We start from the raw sequence: 20,377 nt of genomic DNA, 5'->3' as shown, positions 1-20,377 counted from the left end.
CATCCCGACAACGTTTAAAAAGCTTCGGAAGTTAGCGGTCTGGATTTTAGGCACGTGCAAACCTCGGATTAAGCAGGAGATGTGGGAGTTTGTATTGAGAGAAAAATTAAACCAGCTGACACTAATTCCTGAAAGCAACACCCCTCTGACCGTAGAAAAAATGAAAGACACTGGTCTACCTCTCAAAGCAGGGCCGCATCCCCAAAACTATCAGTAAGTTTTGCATGTTTGCTTACTCCACTTCACACAGACGAACCTCCAATTGTGTCGCAGATATGGGAGTTTTGCGAGAGAAAAAGTAAAGGAGGCGGCTTCTGTTAATTTCTGGGCAGATGACTGAGAATGTGGTGGCCATTGTCACGCTAGTTTCTCCTTAGTTCATAATGAGACAAGCATATTCAGTGTTAATTTCATAGCCATTCTTTGCTATTGGAGTTAGAATGATATACATAGGAACTAATTTCCAAATCTTACATTCACACATGCTCCCGAGAAAAACAGCTCATCTCGTCTCTTGTGTTGATACATTTTGGATTTCTGTTGCATAGTGCACACGCCACACTGATTCTGTTGGCTGTCTCCATGACCATCAGTGTGGCTTTAGAGCAGCCAGAAGGACAGAAACTGCTCAACGGAAGATCTGTGAAGACATGCTCTCCTACCTTGATTCTAATCTACCCTCTGTCCTCATCCTATCTCTCTTCTGCCTTTGACACCATCAACCATGCCATCCTGCTCAACCACCTCCATGATAACCGGGGTATCACTGATCAGGCCCTCGCCTGGCTGACAACCTTCCTCTCCAACTGACCCTCCCAGGTCCAACTTGGGCCCTTCCATTGCTCTATCTCACTCTCCACTTGTGGTGATTCCCAGGGGTCTAATCTCTCCCCCTGGCTTTTCAACCAATTCCTGGCACCCCTTTCCCACCGCATTGCTGCTCTGTGCTCCAATTTTCAGTGCTATGCGGATGCCACAGCTCGTTTTCAGGCTACCCCCCTGCCACCTCTTCTCCCTCTCTCATTTCCGACTGTCGATCTTCAATGCCAGTAAGACTGAGATCCTCTTCATCGGCACACCCGGACCCTCCTTTCCTGTCACTCTCTGGCTGACCTCCCTTGGCCCTCTCCCGGCTCCCACATGAGAGACTAAGAACCTCAGGGTCATCTTTGACTCCACGCTTTCCTTTTCTCCACACATCACTGATGTCTCCAGGAAGTCAAACTACCAAATGCACCCCCTCAGAGGTATTCTTCATTTTCTCTCCTTCCCCCAGAAGCTCACTGTCTCTAGAGCTCTGGTTCTCTCTAGGCTGGACTAAATCTGCCTGCAGCTACTCTGACCTCTGCAACTCATCCAGAACAGGACAGAGTCTTGTCCTTGGCCTCAAGCCCTGGGATCGTATCTCTCCAGCACTGAAATCTCTTCATTGGCTCCCAGTGGCTGCATCAATTAAGTTCAAGACCCTTTGCATTGTCCAAAAGGCCTTCTGGGGCCTGGGTCCAAAATACCTTTAACTCTCCCTTCGGAAATACCTTCCTACTCAAGCTCTTCACTCCTCCACCTCCCTCAGGGTCAGTCGCTTCTCCAAGCAACGAGTTGGTGGTAGATCTTTTTCTTCGACAGGAGCCTCCCTCTGGAACAGCCTCCTTGCTTCTCTGAAACTTGAGAACCATCTTCAGTTCCAGAAGCACCTCAAGACCTTTCTCTTTGCCTTCCCTATTCCTCTCCCCTGCTGATCTGTGATTCTGCACTGGGCACCTGGCTACCCTTTGATTTCGGGTCCAGACCCCTGCCCACCCTGCCGCCTACCCGCACTGACTACCCTTGCACTTTCCTCTATCTGCACCCTACAGTGCCCTTCCTGCACTTATTAATCACCGTTTGTCTGCACCTTATTATTGCACTTGCCGCTAGCTGGCAGCACTACCGGTTATTGTTTTGATCACTTGTTGAGCACTTTCCACTCCCCCCTACAGCCTGAACTTTCCCCCTTCCCTCTCCCCTGCACTTGTGCTTTCTCAATTTCACTGGGCCTAGTAAGATCGTTGTTTTTTTTTTCTCCCGTGTACCACTCCCTTTTCTCGTCGCACCCTGAAACACTTGTGTATGGGCGCGATATAAATAAAATATTATTTCACTCCTTATCTGCCACAAAGGATGAGATCAGGATTAGGTTGAGGGTAGATCCAGAAATGCTAATGGCGGCATCCAGGCAGTTCAGGAGGATGGTGTGGTGTGGTGGACCATATCAAATGCCCCTGATGGGCCCAAGAGAATGAGGATGTCTGGGTTTTGTTATCCAGGACCTGAAGATTTCATCTCTCATGAAGAGAGGCGCTGAACCCATCTCTTCATCAAACACACAATCAGCAATAAACTAGTGTGACTGTCAGTAACCAATTCGGTGGCCTAACATGTGACCGACTCTGACCTAGATTTACTGCTCTTTCATAAAGTGATAATTACTTATACAAACTCCGAGTCATCCCTAGTGTCCTTTCAGGAGGTACTGGCATGCCACGTAACGGTCTCATTACCAGAACCAGGCTGATCCGAGGCCCATGTGGCACGTGAGTAGCTCTACCTTGACCTATTGTTTTTTCAGAGAGGAGCCTGACATTCGGCCACAGCTGTAACGCCCTTTCAGAAGCATCAGCCTAACATGCGGCTGACTTTCACAGCCCTCCCCACCTGTCTGGGGCATCAGCCCTATAAAGGAGGATCCTAATCTCTCGGTAAGCAAGTCCACCTTTGTACGTTGAAGTTGACACAGCTCAGTTGGTTGAGGTAGCTGCTTCTGGAATGATGTACCCCGTGGTTCGATAGAAAACAATTCAGTAGATACTTAGGTTTTGCTATTTCATACAGCAGCTATTTCTGGTTTGATAATATTGTATGCCCATCTCACATTAAAACACCAGTTTTCTGTTTATTACCCCTTTCAAAAATAGAACATGTTCTGGCTATGTGTGTCATAGCTTAACACTAAAAAGTTAATTTAAATGTTTAAATAGATAGTAAAAAAGCTGAAGGTTCCCGTTTCCATGACAAGCTGAAAAATGACGGTCCAGTGAGATGTGCAGAGGTTTAGATTCATTCAGAAACTTTCAACCATTACTTTTCCACTTTGATATATAAACACAAAGAACAAAACTGCCGTGGGCAGTAGGATTGCACTCCACGGTCGGGAAAAGCCGAAATATTTAACAAAACTCCAAGCATAAGTGACACGGAAATGTATTAATAAAAATAGACAGCAGAGACAGGGCACAACAGGGCGCGTTTTTTGCGCTCACAAAGCACTTGTTCATATTTATAATTATTTTGTGGAGTTTTTAATTCTACACCATTAGAAACTATATCCTTTCCTGAATGCTTCTACTGTGAGGATTATGGAATTCATAATCAAATGCGACTTCACAGCAGGGGAAAGAGCATTGTCTCTGCCATTTGTTTGATTTTCTTCCTGTGCTGCTGTGGCGTTAGGGAATAGAGAACCTGGTATTTGTCATGTTGTAAATAGGTCCTTCATGACCCCTCTACATCCCCTGCAGTGCTGGTCCATGTTGACAGTGCAGCAGGTGGAAATGTGACAGGGGGGGGGGGGCAGCATACAACATTCAATTATAGATATGTAGTGTGAGGGGTCAGAAATGTGAGGCGGACATCTTTGTGAAGGTTTTTAAAAAGATGCCTTTGTATTAAACTCAAAGGTTTGATAAACCCCTCACTGTCCCTAACATAACAAGGATTTCCATAACGGTAAAGTAAGCTAAAGGAAACACTAACAAAAAGATTCTGTCCCCAACACTTGCACATACAATTAACTCAATAAGGTAATGCACAGCAGTTTAAACATGACAAAAATATGAACATTGATCTGTAAAACTGAACACCAGTTCTACCTTGTAATCTGGGTGAATTCCCCCTTTCCCAGATTCAATCAGGATTTCAGTCAATAAAATTCATAAGGAAATACAGTAATGTTACAAAGTTCAAAACAAAGTTCCTCTTCTGTGATAAGTTTCCCACTTGTGATTAACCAACACTCTGCAAGTCTTGTCTCTCTGATGGTAGAGCGTCCCACACAACAATGTCTTGACAACAAACAGGTATAATTCCACAATGTATAAATGTCAATACAAAGACGTCGGTCAAGTTGATTCTGCAATAGTTCATAAGGCACTCTCATCAGTAATGTTGATTAGCCAAGATACTTCCACAACATTTTAATCATGAGCTTTGGTAGTCTTGCCACTTCAACACTTGCAATACCACAGTACTTCAAAGAGTTCCACCTGGTCTACTCACCTTCCAGGCCTACACTACCAAAGTCCTTTGCCCTGCTGTACTCTTGTCAGGACAATGGAACTACAACTACTACACTTATATTTGAGGTACAGTTCAGCTTTTTACAACTTCTAAATCTTTAGAGTTCCACAACTTCATTGTGGACTACTTCGTTTGGGAAAACGAGACACACTGGTACTATTCATCCCTCACTTGAGATATGTCACATGCAATGCAGGTTATGCCCCCGCTCCTCCTGAACATCTTTCAGAAGGGAAGCCTTCCTGCCACTCTTGTTCTCCCACTCTGGTTTTAACCAAGTGTTGATACCGAGTTTCTCCCACTCCTGATCTTATTTGGCTTAGGCAATGCTTCTTCAGGTTAGTTCCATCGCCTCAGTTTCTCTTGTACAAAAGGGTACATATACAAGTGGTTGCTTAACTTCCCCCTTTTTACTTTGGCAATGCTAGTTCTCTTCAGCTTTATTTACTATTGCCCTCTTTTGGCTTTGGCAATATTCATTGGCTTAAGGTTTTTTTTAATATCAACTTTGGATGTTTGCAATTGTTCTGCCACTTCCCTTTGTATCACTCAAAACAAATTGCTTAGCTTTTCACCAGTTTGGTCTATACAGCATCTACTTTTCTTTTAATCAGTTTGGTATTCAAAAGGCCCTCACTCAGCTAGCGGATGATCACGGAGCGGTCCGGGGTCACAGTATTCAAGTGAACTCACCGGGTCTGGCTTGCACGTCTGCGCTGCCGGTAGGCTCTCTGCTACTTCTGCTACATGCAGACTGAAAAACGGCCCTGCTTGGTTTTCTTCATGCCACGTCTTTTAAAATTGGAGCGTTCCTTGCTCCACAAGCCGTCAGGTGCTTGCCTTCCACCCAAGCAAGCCTATTCTGCTTTGGGGAAGAGCGTTCCCATCTCACATTGCACGAACTGTGCAAACACCATCCTCAGGGGGGAAAGCTTTCACAAATGCTTTCCTTGCAGAATCGGCATCCGTACACCAAGTGTCGGCGGTCCTAGCTTCCCTTCAGCTGCAATCTTATCATGGAGTCACGGCCAAACGCTCAACCATCTTCTAATACTGCCACACCTCCTCGCCTGCATCTGAGGCAGTTTTTTAGTCCTCCCAGCTTCCCTCAGGTGTGGTGCCTTACCACTGATAAGCAGCACTTTGCAGTCTCAGGCCCCTGCGGCCCTCTTCTTCGTCCTAGTGTTTTGGGCATTCTAGGACTAAGTCCACAATGTCAAAATCAGTTTTTCCTCAAAACTTCGATTTTACAACATGCCACCTGAAGGGTAGGCTCTCTGGGTAAGTTATAAAAAAGGTTTTTACCATTCCTTTCGACCTGTTTCCCCACCCATGTGATCCTCCTGCAGAACACCACCCCCAGGGTCAGGACCAGGTAGCGTCTGCTTTTCTCTGGCCACATGAGGGATCCCAGGTCGAAGTTTTGACGGCAGGGGTAGGGGTACAGGCTTTGGGGAATAATCCTGGATTTATCACAGTAGTTTTAAACTACAGGTTCATAGAGATCATGCATTTTGCTCTGGTTTATCCTTGGTCACTGGTTTAGTGGGATGACAAAGGGTGCAGAATGCCTAGCGGATGTGGGGTAAGACGAGGATCCCTTGGTCTCCGCAACTTAGACTCCGTCTTGTGGCAGGGGATGGTCACATGAGGTCTAACACTTTCCCCTTCAGTGCCTGTTCTTGTGAGTTGATTTCCTAAGAGTTAGACGTGACCATGTGCCTCTTATCTCCACCTCATTTGAGACTGTGAAAATCAACCCTTGACCATCAGTAACAACATCGACCATAGGCTGCCTCAGCGCCAAAAGACAGGCCTGCCTAAGTTTGTGTGCTCATCAACAGGATTAAACATGTACAGCCAGGAATTGTAAAGTTCTTGGACTCAAAGAAGAGATATCACTCTGAATTATACACTTGACACAGGAATTATCATGTTAATGCATTTAATATGACCCCTGAACTCCTGAGGGTTCTTATGTTCATTAAACAAGCTAAAGCAAAAGCAGATAGAACATAACACCTATGAACAAGATTGCGCTGTGGGAAAGGAGCACGTTTGAATCGATAAATAATAGAACAAGTAGTGGTTTTAGTTTAACAGCCTGTGTAACCTTTAGGTCTCATGAAGCTATGCTACACTATACAACACACCATCAGTCTAAGTGCACTCAGCATGTCCCCACCCTTCACTCACGTTTAGAGCAGAATGTGCTTCAAATGAAACGGCTCCTTCTGGGGATGACAAGTTCTGCTTAGCTGGGCCCGGCAGTCTCTTTCGTGCTGCTGCTATGCTCAGGACTCCTCTTCTCTGCACTCCTCCCCAGCCCGGCAGGCCTCAATGCGCTCGCAAGTTTGCGGATGTTCCTCTACTCTCTTTTTGCTTTGGGCCTTATATGTGTGAAGGAAGGGAGTAGTTTCTCACCTGTAACTCCATTTCTCCAGCGTTGGTATCTTTCATGGATTCACATGCTGTGAATATTTCCCATCATCAGGTTGGGAAACCTTGATAACTTTAACCTATTGTTTTCCTATGGAAAACTTGACACATTAGTGTATCGACGTCTTTTTGGGTGCTTTAGGTTACACAAATAGGATGTCCAGTATAAATAGCCCCGTCCCTGCAGCTTCCCTTCAGATTTTAACCTCCAAAGTAGACGAAAACCGAACCAAGCTTTGCCTGCTGGGGCGGCCGGTGGGCGCATGTGAATCCATGAAAGATACCAACAGTGGCGAAATGGAGTTACAGGTAAGAAACTACTCCCTTCTCCAGCACTGGATCTTTCATGGAATCAAATGCTGTGAATAGATTACATAGCAGTATGAAAACAACTGGAGATGCATGACAGGCAAACCAACCCCATACCCCCAGGCCAAAGCCACGAACACAAAGAATAACATCCAACAGCATGCATGATAACACAACCAGAGAGGGCTAGAGTAAAACAAACTCCGGAAGGTGTAGGGCTTACATTATTGAAACAGGATTTGGAGGACCGCCCGTCCCACCTGCACATCTTCCACATGTTGCTGTCCCAGACAGTAGTGTCGGTGATGATATGCGGCACCGCCCAAGAAGCTGCCTGGTAAATGTCACCGAGCGGTATGCAGGGCTCTTTCCGCCGGCGTGGTCGCCTTAGCGAAGAACGAGGGCAAGGCAATCGTAGCGTGCTTATACCAAAAGTGCCTTCAGCGTTTCACAAAGTGCGGATTAGTAGGCAGGAGAACCTTGTCTCTGATGAATCGCAGATACCGCGGGTCAATGACCAGCGCCTGAAGCTCCGATATCCTTCTGGCAGATGTGATTGCAACCAGAAATGTGACTTTCCATGAGAGGAACTTCAAGAACGCCGTCGACAGTCTGCAACGGCAGTTTCATGAGAGCAGAGAGAACCACATTGAGACTCCATACCGGAGCAAACCTTTTCTATGGGGGAATGTCTGAAAAAGTCCTTTTAGAAAATGCTTAGCCAATTGTCACTAAACAGAGGAGTAGCATGGCGCCGTCTTGTGAACCTGGAAATGGTCGCCAAATGTACTTTGATCGATGACAAGGCCAGGCCCCCAGGGGAGCCAACTTATGAATTTCCCAAGGGGGCGGGGGGGATCCCAAATATAGGACGTGACATCAGCAGTTATATGACCGCATTTGCACGTAGTCGTCAACTTGGTGCGAGGGGGATTGGGGGGGGGGGGGGACGCTGAACAGGGGGAACATTGGCTAGCATGTACTGCATATACTAAACTCAAGTAAGAAGGAGGTTTAAACCTCCCAGTTGCATTCCAGTAGGTCAACACTGCCCCTACCCCACCCCTCTATAATCATCCAGGTTGTAGTAGTCCTCAAAAAGCAGAGCAACACAACTAGGCTGGGAGAACAAAATTCCATCCCATCCTGTGAGTGTGTCAAACCTCAGAGCAAAGACTGTGCCTGTGCCTCCTACCTTGGAGCACAATCTCACTAATTTGGTGCAAATCTCGCAAGTGGGTGCATGGGAATCCCATGCTTGTGTGTGTGGGCTGCCGACCCCGGATCACATGCTCACTTCTTCAGTGTTAAACTCTGGCCAAGACTCTTTGGGCAAGCATTCAGGATGGGTCTCACACCTTTAAACAGTGTGATATATTGAGTGGGCCGCTTACTCCTTGGAGCATAGTATACCCGTTGTTGGTAATCAAACAACTGAACGTACAGTTTCACTCTTGGTCATCTCAGTGACCCCATGTATATTAATGGAGACCGTCTCCCATCTGGGAAGACAATTATATAAAACACTCAGCATTCTCACTCCAGTTTTCTCGATCTATAGATCCATACCATATTCATTCATTGTGTGTACAGGGGTGATAACTTGTGTCTGAGAGAGCTCATTCTTTCATTCAGGAGAGATAAAAAGGGTAACAACCCTCTATATGTGGGATCAGGCTCATTTTGCCCCATGGTCCCTCACTCCAGAATGAGTGAGCAGGTTTTAAGACAGGTTTAAGACCCTGCTGATTCTGCTATCCTGCAGGCTCGAGCCTTCCATCCCTGGCCCCATCACGGCTTCCAACATCCTGAGTGGCAGCTTTTGTACAGCAGGCAGCTCGGGACAGGCCTGTTGCCAATTGAATGTAGCCAGATCTACTATTTAGACACAGAGAGTGCCATGAACCCACATTGGTGGTGAAGAAGTACTCAACATACAGAACACAAATGCTATAGTGTTGCAGTCCTGCTGAGAAATTACAATTTGGTCTGTTTAAACGTAAAGCAGAGTGGCTGAGAAGTACACACACTATGCCATTAAAAATAAAGCAGCTGTGGTGGGTGGAAGTGCTGCTTCGGTGGCATCAAGAGTATGCAATTCCCTGCGGAGTAGTGTTGGTCATTTCCTATTGAAGTATAGCAGTCCTATTGAGAAGTGCCATTAAAAGTGAAGCTGTCCAGTAGGCTGGATCAGTGCTGCCTCATAAAAGGTGTAGCAGCCTCTGTGAGAAGTGGCAGTACTGTCCCAACGGTGAGAAGTGTAGTATTTTCACAAGCACTTTGGGTTATTGAATAGTGCTGCTACATTCTGAGTAATTCCATCCCTTTAAATATATTAGCTCTTGTATAACCACGACAGTGTTGAGTTATTCTGATGATGATATCACACTTGCTCAATAGTTCTGGTTTTCTATCATTAAATGTACTTCAGATCTTCAGAGTCTCGGGAGGATAGCTCATGGGCAACATGCTCGCCTTGGAAGCAAGATGACATGGAACACCACAGCTTCGATCCCTCGGTCCGCGCAGAAACCTCTGGGTATTACGCGCTTTATGAATAACCAATTAAAATAAATCAATCTGCTGAGAAGTGCTGGGGCTTTGTCAATAAGTGTAGCAGCTCAACTGGGAAGTGCTGATGTTGTCGCATCAAAAGTATAGCAGCCCCACTAACATGAACTAGCATTGCCTCAACAAAAGCATAGTATTACAATTATAGAAGCCCTGTTGCCAAGAGGGGTGCACAGATGTACAAATACATCCAACCCAAAAAGATTTAGAAATTGAGGGACAGGCTTGCTTTGCATCTGTGCCTCCATTTCTAAAAATCGTTTTTTTACCCGGCTTTCACCCGGGCTGCCAGAGAGAGACACAGTATGGATGGAACAAAGGGCCATCCATACTGCGTCTCTTCTCTATGACCTGGGGGGGTGGGGGGGAGGGGAGGGAGGGGGGGGATCAGTCCCGACTTCATTCTGCTGGGGGGGGCCCTGGCCCCGGAGCACCCGCGTACTCGGCGCCTCTCCCCCCTTGTGCAAGCTGCAGAAGGGAAGGGAGAATCTGGCCCGGAGAAACTTCCAACGCCTGCATGTCCGATTGCTCCTCACACCAAGCACAGAATTCTACTGTAAGATATTGGAGGAAGGCGTCGTTGCCGCCTCCAGGATCCGACAACACTGCTGCGAGATACCTAGATGACCGAACTCTGAGTGGTCAGGAGCCACGCTGCTAGGCTGAGAGATGCCAGACTCTTCCGTCGTCTTGCGGAAGCAGATACTGCTCTGCTCTCAGACGAAGTGGCTCTTCCACCGCGAGATGAAGGAGATCTGAGAACCACATCTGCCTGGGCCAGAATGGGGCGACCAAGATCACTTTGCATGGGTACTTGCGCACCAACTGGATTGTTCTCTGAATCAAAGGAAAGGGAGGAAACGCATACGCGAATAGGCCTGTCCACGGGAAAGAGAAGGCGTCTCCCTTAGATTCCAGATGAGCCACTCTGCTTGCAAACAACGGGCACGGCTTGTTCTCCGGCATGGCAAACAAGTCGAGAGGGTGGAATCCCCATTTCTGGAAAATCCTCGTCACCTGTTCTTCCTTCAGCATCCACTCATGCAACTGACCCGCCTCTCTGCTGTGTCTGCCTGAACATTCTGAACCCCCGGCAAATGGTACGCAGCAATGTGGTGTCCAGCCAAAGGATCGAAAATAAAGGATCGAATACGAAAGGACTGGAAAAAAAAAGGGTCGGATGTTTTTTTTAAATTTAGTGTAGTATGCATAAAAAGTTTATAAAAAGAAAACAGGGGTTTGGGGGAAAAAAAAACCCACCCTTTTTTTTTCCGGTCCTTTTGGAGTCGAAAAAAAGGCATTCGAGCCTTTTGTTTTCGATCCTTTGACCTACAACCCAGCAATGTGAATCCAGTGAGCAATGGCCCAATGCCAGACCTCCTGAGCCTCCCTGGACAGAAGCCGGGAATGCGTGCCGTCCTGCTTCCTCAAATAGAACATTGTGGTGGTATGGTCCGTCAACACGCGAACCACTGCGCCTTGAATGCGAGGTAGAAAGGATTTCAGGGCCCAGTGCACCACTCTCAACTCCAGCACGTTGATGTGCATCAACGCTTCCTCCCGAGGCCATGGGCCCTGGACTTGCGACTGGTCGAGGTGCGCCCCAACCCACCTGGGAAGCGTCTGTCACTATTGTGAACTGAAAGTCTGGCTCCAGCAGGGTCATGCCCGTAAAGATTTTCTGTGCAAGCCCACCACCGCAGGGCCTCCACTAGCACACTGGAGATGACCACTTTGTCCGACCATAAACAAGGACACTGCGACCATCGGTCGGCGAGAAATTCCTGCACCGGTCGCATGAACAGGCGGCACTTTGGGATGAACGGAATGCAGGACGCCATGGAGCCGAGCAGCGACATGTAACTCTGGACCGAGACCATAGTTCGCTGGTCCCAATCGCCCACCTCGGACTGCAACTTATCCACTATTTCGCTTGAAGGCTTCACCAGATTTTCCTGTGTGAGAAACTGAGTACTGAGAAAAAAACAACTCCCTGGATGGCGTCAGATAGGATTTAGCGAAGTTGACAGCGAACCCGAGCCATTGTAATAGGCACATGGACGTCTGGAAAGACTCCAATGTCCTTTCCGGCGACAGCCAATTGTCCAGGTACGGGCACACATGATGCCCCTCCCTGCGGAGGAAGGCAGCCACCGGAGCCACGCACTTTGTGCATGTCCTGGGAGCATACTTCAGCCCAAACGGGAGGCACAGAACTGGTAGCGCAGGAACATCTGATGCGGCCAAACCATCGCGATGTCGAAGTAAGCGTCCTCCAGATCTAATGATGCCAGGAACTCTCCAGACTGCACCGAGCGGATTACATCCTGCAGCGGGAGCATCTTGAACTTCAGGCGTTGCAGATTTTTGTTCACCGGCCGAAGATCCAGAATCGACCTCCACTTTCCATTGGGCTTCTTTATGACAAAATACCGGGAGTGCGCCCCCTGCCCATGTCCCGACACTGAGACTGGTTCTATTGCCCCTTTTGCCAACATGAGCTCCACTTCCTGCCGCAAGTCTTGGAGATGCGGCTGCCCCACCTGCACCAGCGGAATAGGGAGTTGAGGACGCCGAAACTCCGAGTGGCCGAGACGTACTGTATCCAGCAGCCAGTAGTAATAAGGTGCCACTCGTCGACGTGTCGCAACACTGTCCCCTAGTTGACTGCCCACATGGCAGACATTGCTGAGACTTAGACTGCCGTCCCTTAGCAGCCGAGGCGACAGGATCCTTCTTATGTTGCGCCTGATAGTCCCTGCTCTTCTGTGCCGACTGGAACGAGTGCCTGAAGCCTTGGGCAGAGTAAGTGGTGTGACTGTAACCTCTATCGCGGGAAGTGGAAAATCTGGCATTACCAGCGGCCCCACGAAATGCCCGAAAGGGGGGAAAAGAACGGCCACTCTGCAGTGAACCCAGGGACTTCGCCGTCTCAGTCTTCTATCCCCTTTAGTGCCTCATCGATTTTTTCGCCAAAGAGCTGGTCACCCTCACAGGCCATGTCCACTACCTTATGCTGGACCTCTAGACGAAAGTCAGTGCAGCACAGCCATGCCTGTCTCTGGAGAACACCATTATTTATTTGTTTGAAGCCACACTCTGCCAGGTCCACTGCAATGTTGATGCTGTGGTTGGAGGCCTCCTGCCACTCCCGAACCAACAGCATAGCCTCCTTGCGTTGTTGCTCCAGGGGAGATGATCTAAGAGCGGGGCCCACCGGTGCCACATCTCCCCGTCATACTGGGCCATAATGGCCAAGGAATTTGCTGCTTTCACTGTTGTAGCACCAACTGTCAGGACTTTCTTCCCAAATGCATCCTGCTTTCTTGCCTCACTGTTCGGGGGCGTAACACACTTGTGCTGGCTTCTCGCTTTCCGACTAGCTGCTGCAGAAACCACCCACTCATGCGTGGGCTCTGACATGAGACACTTGGGGGTCGATTACGGCGCTTTAAACTTCTCCAGACGCCCGTTCAACGCTTGAAAAAGAATGGCGCATTGTGCGCAGACCCTCCTGCAGCACGTGGTCCAAAATGGGGACCGAGAAGACGGCCTTCCGTTGCTTCCCCATGTGATCAAAGAGAAAACAGTCCTTTCGTTCCTCTTCAGGAGCAAGGCCAAATTCTTGGCAAGGCTTCGCCATCATTGCGTGAAAAGCCCCAACATCATCTCGCAGAGACAGCTGAGCGGGGCTACTAGGAGGCTCCACCTCAGGATCTGTATCTTAGGTATCGTCCTTCCTGGGCGATGAGAACACTGGCGACAGCGTGTCACGAGGACCGCTCTCCGGATTCGAATCGACCAGCTCCCCTTCCTCTGGAGGACTTCTGGGAAGGCCCAACCCCACTGGCGACGGCAATGGCAGGCGCACCAGAGGCGAATTCCTGGGGAGACTCGGTCGAGGGGCCTCTACAGATACACTACAAACCACTGGAGCCACCGGAAGTCTTGCATCCAATTGTCCCAACAATGACTGGAGCGTGCTGAACACCCAGCCCGAACCAGACTTGACGTAGATGGACCTGCCCACTGCAGACCCAGTGCTGATGGATCAAAAACTGGCTCCTGCTCGTCCTCCGGACCCGAGGACATAAGATATGGAGCCGGGTCCGGGTGAAGAATGTCCACCTGGAGCAACAGCCCCAAGCCAGCCCCAGACTGCCGCGGATCCCCCGCAAGCAACTAACCACCATCTGTTTCCAGCTGAGCCGCCGACAGCTACTGCGGCACACTGACAGTCACGGCCGTAGACTGAGCCGACAACATCACCATCGACGACAGAAGTGAAGACTTCACCACAACCGTTGACTAAGGAACTTCCGTTGACGAACCCCTCGTCGTCAGTACTAAGGCCTCCACAGTCCTGGCCTTCTCCAGCAAAGCAGACTGTTTGAAAGTGCCGGAACAGTGTTTCGACCAGCCCCGAGTGGAAGAGGACCTATGGCGGTCCTTAGATGACTCCCTCGACTTTCGGCATGACCCGGTAATAGCCCATTCGCGGGTGCCGGTAAAATCACGGGTATGTCGGCTGCCGTCCCTTTGTTACAGGCACGGCTACCGCCAGACCCGTAATGAGACCCATTGATTTAGGAAGCTTATACAGTTAGACATGGTCCCTTTAAGGAAATGGGGCTTCAAGGCTCAAAAACATGTAACAGTGAATGCCAAGCATTGTGCAGAGGAAATTAGGTTTACGTAGAGTGCGAATATGTGTACACACATTGTGAATGTTAGGTAACTTAGTGACGGCACCTAAAACCCACAAAACGTAGTAATTACCATTTGTAAAACAGAAACATCAAAAGTATAATATAGCATTAACATTTCTTTTTTTAAGTGTCACAAGGGAGCATGGGAGTGTTAATAACATTGGGATTTGGAGTGGTGGGACGGCTTACAAAGTTACAGGAGGTCATTTTATGGTTCTACTATACTTAATATACCCACCTGCAGTGTCTAGGACTTCTTTGTCAATCTTATCAGACAAAAGGCAGAGGAGCCCATGGGCACCAGCAATTCCCTTTAGCAACTCTGCACGCGGTACCGGCTCATCTGAGTCCCATTGCTGGATACTGCAGCTGAGGAATGGAAACAAAATAGAAACATGAATTACAATGTCAACCAAAATCCCGAAGGCAATGCATCTGCATAGTCAGGAACCTCAATCATAGTACCTCAAACTAGTTCTAATCGTGTTTTTCATTGAATCCTCACCCAAATAAGCTACTTGTCTTAAATGCTTTCCCACTGCCCCCCCCCTCACCCTAGAAGGAGGGTTACATAAACACCCATTGCTGCTTTTTGATTATGAAGCCTAAAGCAACTGGTATAGCCATAAAAGGCACTATTATTTCACCATCAGGTACCTCCTGGTCATTCAACAGTCACCATCATGCCAGTGCATGTATGCCCTGTCCACAACACACAAAGGCTCACTGTTCTCTGGCATATACATGCTCAGGTACACTTCACAGGGCACTGGTGGTATAGAGTTTACAGCACTCCTGTGGGAGTGGCATAAGCGGACATCAGTGCTGGAGCTAGGTTCATGGTTGATACTCTCAAGTACTTTTTTTATGGGCACCCAGTGAACAAGATCTAAAATAAGGACTCAGTTACAGTGAATCCAAACACAGTATTTCATAGTGTTCAGGCAGTACAAAAAATACTTTCCCCACAAACCTCTCAAGCAGTTGAACAGTGTGCTTTTTGTAGGAAGTCCCTATTTCATTAAATCCAATACTGTAAATGGAATGGTGACCTATTGTATGGTTCACACAACTCTTGCAATGCTGGAGTGTAGACACTTTTCCTATATAGTATTCATTCTGATGACTCTGCTAATCAGTTTTTAGTAACAAAATCACATCTGAATCAAGATTTGTATTTGATTGATAAGATTGGGACTTAGCCCAGAGGAAGTGCCATGCAAAAGGTTCAAGGTTCATCAGGTAACACAGGAAGTCACATTTCAGGATGCTGTAAGGGTACAGGAGGAGGAGACCAACAGTTGGCATAGGGATTGCTATAGACTTATTTGGAATAAAGAGAAAGCCAGCTTCCCCTATATCTATGAGAGGGTTCCCCGTCTCAACTAAAATGCTAATGGGTGCTTCACTAATAAGTTGCACCACAGTTCTTGGTCAAGGAGAATGACTCCTGCCTCCTGGACTGGCTGGCACAGTTCTGGCTGCAAGTTTCTCACTAGCAGGAATGCCTCCCTTGCTCTGATTTTAGTACTTCACAAACAAAGGAATTGCAGATCCTCCAACACTCTGCATCAGAGGGGGTTGGGGGGGGGAGGGGGGGAACTTCCTTCCCCTGCATCACTGGTTTGATCCTCCTTGCGGGCTCAACTACCAGGAAAATTACTCCCTTCTCCTGGCCTTCTTTGGCTGCACTCTCACAGTTGACAACACCAGGGGGATTGTCTCCCTCACCCTGGCCTTCTTCAGGCTTACTTCACGGTTGACAACACCAGGGGGGGAATTACTCCCTTCTCCGGTCTGCTTATACACTTAGGCTTACAGTTCGACCCTCTACTGGTTGGTTCTGGCAGACCTGCTTCACTCACCTGCCATGTACTGCTCAGAGGAAGAAAGCGTATACGGTTCTTCCCTTGTGGGTGCGGGTCCCACAACCGTATCTTTTACTACTTGGATTTGGCAGACCTGAGTTGCTTCCCGTCCAGGTACTGCCACGAAGATGACATGCATTAGGTTTCTGTTCTTGGGTGCTTGACCCTTCCCCTACCCCCAGCACGAGGGAGACTCCCTGAAAATTCTCTCGGGTTTGATTGTGGGTCCCAGATCGTTCTACTCCGGTTGCCAGTGTTTTTCCTGTTCCCACTGGGATCGAGGGATTTCATCCCTGAGGCTATGTTTGGATCTCCCCTCCACCCCGCCAGGTCTCCTGCGTTTCCCATTACCTGCTTTCAAATGGGACACATCACTGCATCTTCCAGGGTTTGTGGTTCTTCTAGCCTGACCAGCTCCCCTTCTACTCTGACCAGCTTTCTCCACCTGCTCCTTGAGCTTTGCTCTTTCGGTGTCAGTGACGTCTCGCCCTCTTGCTCCCCATTCGGGAACAGCACCTGTTTCGACCCTGTAGTCCACTTCATAACAGGTGGGGGACTGCCGCTACTTTGGCAATCCCGGTCGGAGTCACCCTACAGCTCCTCTGCTGCTCCCGCAACGTCCCTTCGCCCGGCTTGAATCTTCCAGGTAGCCAACGCAGACTCCAGACTTCTACGATAGAAGACACTGGGCCACATTACAACTCTGGCGGCAGCCGTGCCCTCAGGGGCACGGCTGCCGCCAGAGTTGCATTTTTTCCGGCACCCGCGAATGGGAAAGAACCGGGTCATGCCGAGCTTGGCGGACCCGGTTATTGCCCATTTGCGGGTGCCGGAATCAAGGGCCTTCCGATCCCCATAGGGCTGAATGGGGATATGTAGGTCGGATGCACCAGCACATACAGAGTTGTGCTGGTGCATCCGACGTGCTCTGCTCACGGGTGCCGTTACACCCGCCAGGAAAAACCTGGCGGGTGAAACGGCACCCGCGAGCAGAGCACGTAACCTGGCGGGTGTAACAGCACCCGCGAGCAAAGCACATAGTATGACGGTCCGGGAACTACGGTACCGTAGTTCCCGGACCGCCATGCTTGTAATGAGGCCCACTGAGTCCATCTTCAATTTCCTTATTATAGGGCTTGCCCCACCCTTGCATAATCTCAGTCCTTGTTAGTGGCTCCGTGGTATTCCTCATGCCTCTTGAGCCACCTCATCTCAGTAGTTTTTGTTTTTTCAATTTTCCAGGCACCGCAGTTTATACTTACGTTTACTATTAGTAGGCGTTGACTCTTCAGGTATGCAGAGGTACATGGAAGTGTTGGGTAATGCATTGGGGTCTACATAGTAGGGAGGTATATAAGGTGAGGGGTGTTAGACCGCGTTCTCCCAAGATGACCGCCCTTGTCCTTGGAGATCCTCCCACTGAGTACCAATCCCAGGGGGATGATCGGGTAGCAGCCTCACCTCCCTGGCCTCATGGGAAGGGGCTCCACCTCTGGTAGCAGGGAGGGCATCCAAGGATTCCACAGTGCCTTTACATAGTTCTATCGTACATGTGGGTATTGGAGAGCCAAGCTGATGTAGGGCTTGTACGTGGGGACATGAAAAGCAAACATATGGTAACAGTCACATGCATAAATAGGATTTACTGCTGGGCCTTAGCACAGTGGTTAAATTGAGACATGTACAGTTATGTTGCATCTGGTTTGGACAAACAGCTCTGGGGCCATGGGTGGAGGAGTGAGATGCTCCTTCACTGGCTAGCAGGTGGAACATGGAGCCTGGTCTTACATAATTCCATTGAACAAACATCTGTGATACCTAGAGTAGAGCATTTCAATTGTGCAGGGCCAGGAGATAAAAGGCCAGAAGTGAGAGATGGTGTATGGGTCAGAGCATGTTTAAGGTTAGAAAGTGGAGAGCCGTGGCAGGAGAGTGTATGGAGATTGAGCCCACCAGGCAGTGCAAGAGAGGGGGAGATTATGCATCAATTTAAAGATAAGAAACAGAAGAGGCAATAATTTTGCATGGTGATCCACCCAGTTTGATGCCATTCCAAGGCGGTGAAGGTCTAGGTAGGTTGTAGAGGATGTGTGTTGCAAATTGAATATTTTATTGAGGAGCAAAAGAGTACCCAAGGCCCAAGAATGGTCAGGTTTACAGAGCACTAGGGTGGACATTGGAGTTATGACAAAGGTACAGGTTAGGTGCATTCAGATATCCCTGGCATTTACAAGATTGATACTGCCGGCAGAGGCAGTGATGAAGTTTAAATTCCCAGTCAAAGTGGACTACCCCAAGGTTGCGAGCCTTGGGTAAGGATGTGAGGTGATGTGGAGGAAAAGGGATGGAAGAATCAAGTTGGTACTGGAGGTTGGGAGAAAGCTTTTCCTTCTTGGAAGGGTTCAGAATCAGCCGTGTAGTAACCTTCTTGAAAATGTTGGTCGGTCATGACATCTAAAGGAAAGAGGCCTCTGCCAAATGAGGTGGACAAAATGGTGTACCACGAAAGTTGGTGGGGGAAAAACCCTTGTCCCCCACCCCTAAAATGACACCCATAAGAATCAGGAAATGCAGTGCAAACTAGGGATGAATGGCGGTGAGACAGTTGTTGACATGCTCTGATAGATCTGAGGTGTAGGAACAAAAGGAAATAATCTGGGCATCATTGGCAAAGAGGAGATAAGGCTGAAAGATACAATGTGTTCACCCAGGAAGGAAATACAGTCAAAAGGAGTGGGCGGAGGACGGGTTATTTTGGTATGCCTGCCAGAAAGAGGGAAGGAGGTGGTGTTATGAGTTGTAAGGGAGGGAGAAGCAGAGTTCAAAGAGACAAGTGGCCACCCCTTTTAAGCCTGGTGTCTGTGAAGCCAAGGGAATTGTTGGTGTAGGGAACAATGATCCACGGTGTTAAAAATGGCAGAGAGAGTACAATGAGAATGGAGGAGCGGCATGAGTGGTGAAAAAGTCAGACAGGAGTTAAATCAGCTTCTGTGGAGTCTGGATTAAAAGGGTGCCCGAGGAATCACACAGAGCATTCACCTTTAGGTTATATATGATGCAGCTGAAGACAACAAACTTGAGGATTTTGGAGTGGTGAGGCAGAAAAGTGAATGTCTGTAAAAAGAAGGATTGTTAGGGTAAACAGCAAGTTTTTCAATTTAGGTATGAGGATCTACGCGATTACTACACAGCGTGAAATTGCGAATCCGAAAATCTCGAATTCAAAAATCGCACTGGTCACAGATCACTTTACCCAGTATCCTGCATCCTCCTACCCCTTCCCCCACTTACCTTTTTGGCGGCACACACAAGTGTGCTGTCGACTCTTGTACTGCTGCAGCAGCAGTTCCCTCCAACCAACAAGGGATGGAGCTAGCACCGCAGGGTCCATTCTTCCATTTTTTTTCTTTATTGTCCCCCACTTCCAATTTCATGGAAGCAGCGGACACCCACCCCGATGCCCATAATGCCAAAATAAGGGGTGCAGGGGACACCCCTGCTCCACATGTTCAGCATTATGGACTTGTCCAAGCCAATAACTGCTCATTCTGCAATTCTTTTTTGTATTTTCGGGCAATACAAGGTGTGACTGTAGCCACTTGTAGCAGGCTGGAAAGATGCTGGTTGAAAAAAGGTTGAAGAGGAAGCAAGCTCTTTTTGGATGCAAAGGGATAAATAGGAGTGCAGGTTTAAGCTTACTAAGGGAGGCAGTAAAGAAGTGAGGAGAGTGTGGGAAAGAAAGGAGAGGGATAGATTAAGCCCCCAGAAAAAGTGAGAATCAGGCTTTATGCACTTCAATCTTGTGGATAGATTTTTTGATTTTTCCATGTGTATCATTTACACAGGTAATAAACAACACCCCCTATAAACCATGTGGCCTGTGCCGACAAAGAACTGGGAAAAGTAATTCTCTAACACTCTTCGGTTAATAATTCTTCATAGAAAATACTAATCACTCATTTAGAGAATGGGCGTTTGTGATTTTTCACTGGAGGCATTTTGCATGATCAATATGCTATTGGAATCTTTGGGATATATTATTAGAACAGGTATTCTTATTGAGCCTGACGTGGAAGGCTGGTACAGCATTGTATAAAATTATTTTGTAAACAAGGGCTACATTTGTGTTGTATTCATGGTTTTCAT

At 48.2% G+C, this 20,377-nt stretch overlaps 1 protein-coding gene across 1 annotated transcript in view; it reads right to left on the bottom strand.

Moving 5' to 3' along the window:
* GRHPR (glyoxylate and hydroxypyruvate reductase) overlaps positions 1 to 20,377 on the bottom strand; it is a 315,324-nt gene that overhangs the window by 250,714 nt on the left and 44,233 nt on the right. The window contains exon 2 of the mRNA XM_069630480.1: positions 14,602 to 14,732. Coding sequence (XP_069486581.1) covers positions 14,602 to 14,732 — 131 coding nt within the window. The remainder of the gene's footprint in view (positions 1 to 14,601; positions 14,733 to 20,377) is intronic.

The sequence above is a fragment of the Ambystoma mexicanum genome, chromosome 6q, assembly GCF_040938575.1.
Source record: "Ambystoma mexicanum isolate Mex_15411 chromosome 6q, UKY_AmexF1_1, whole genome shotgun sequence".
NCBI lineage: Eukaryota > Metazoa > Chordata > Amphibia > Caudata > Ambystomatidae > Ambystoma > Ambystoma mexicanum.
Note: the sequence above shows the minus strand (reverse complement) of the source record. Positions and strands in the feature narration are given on the sequence as shown.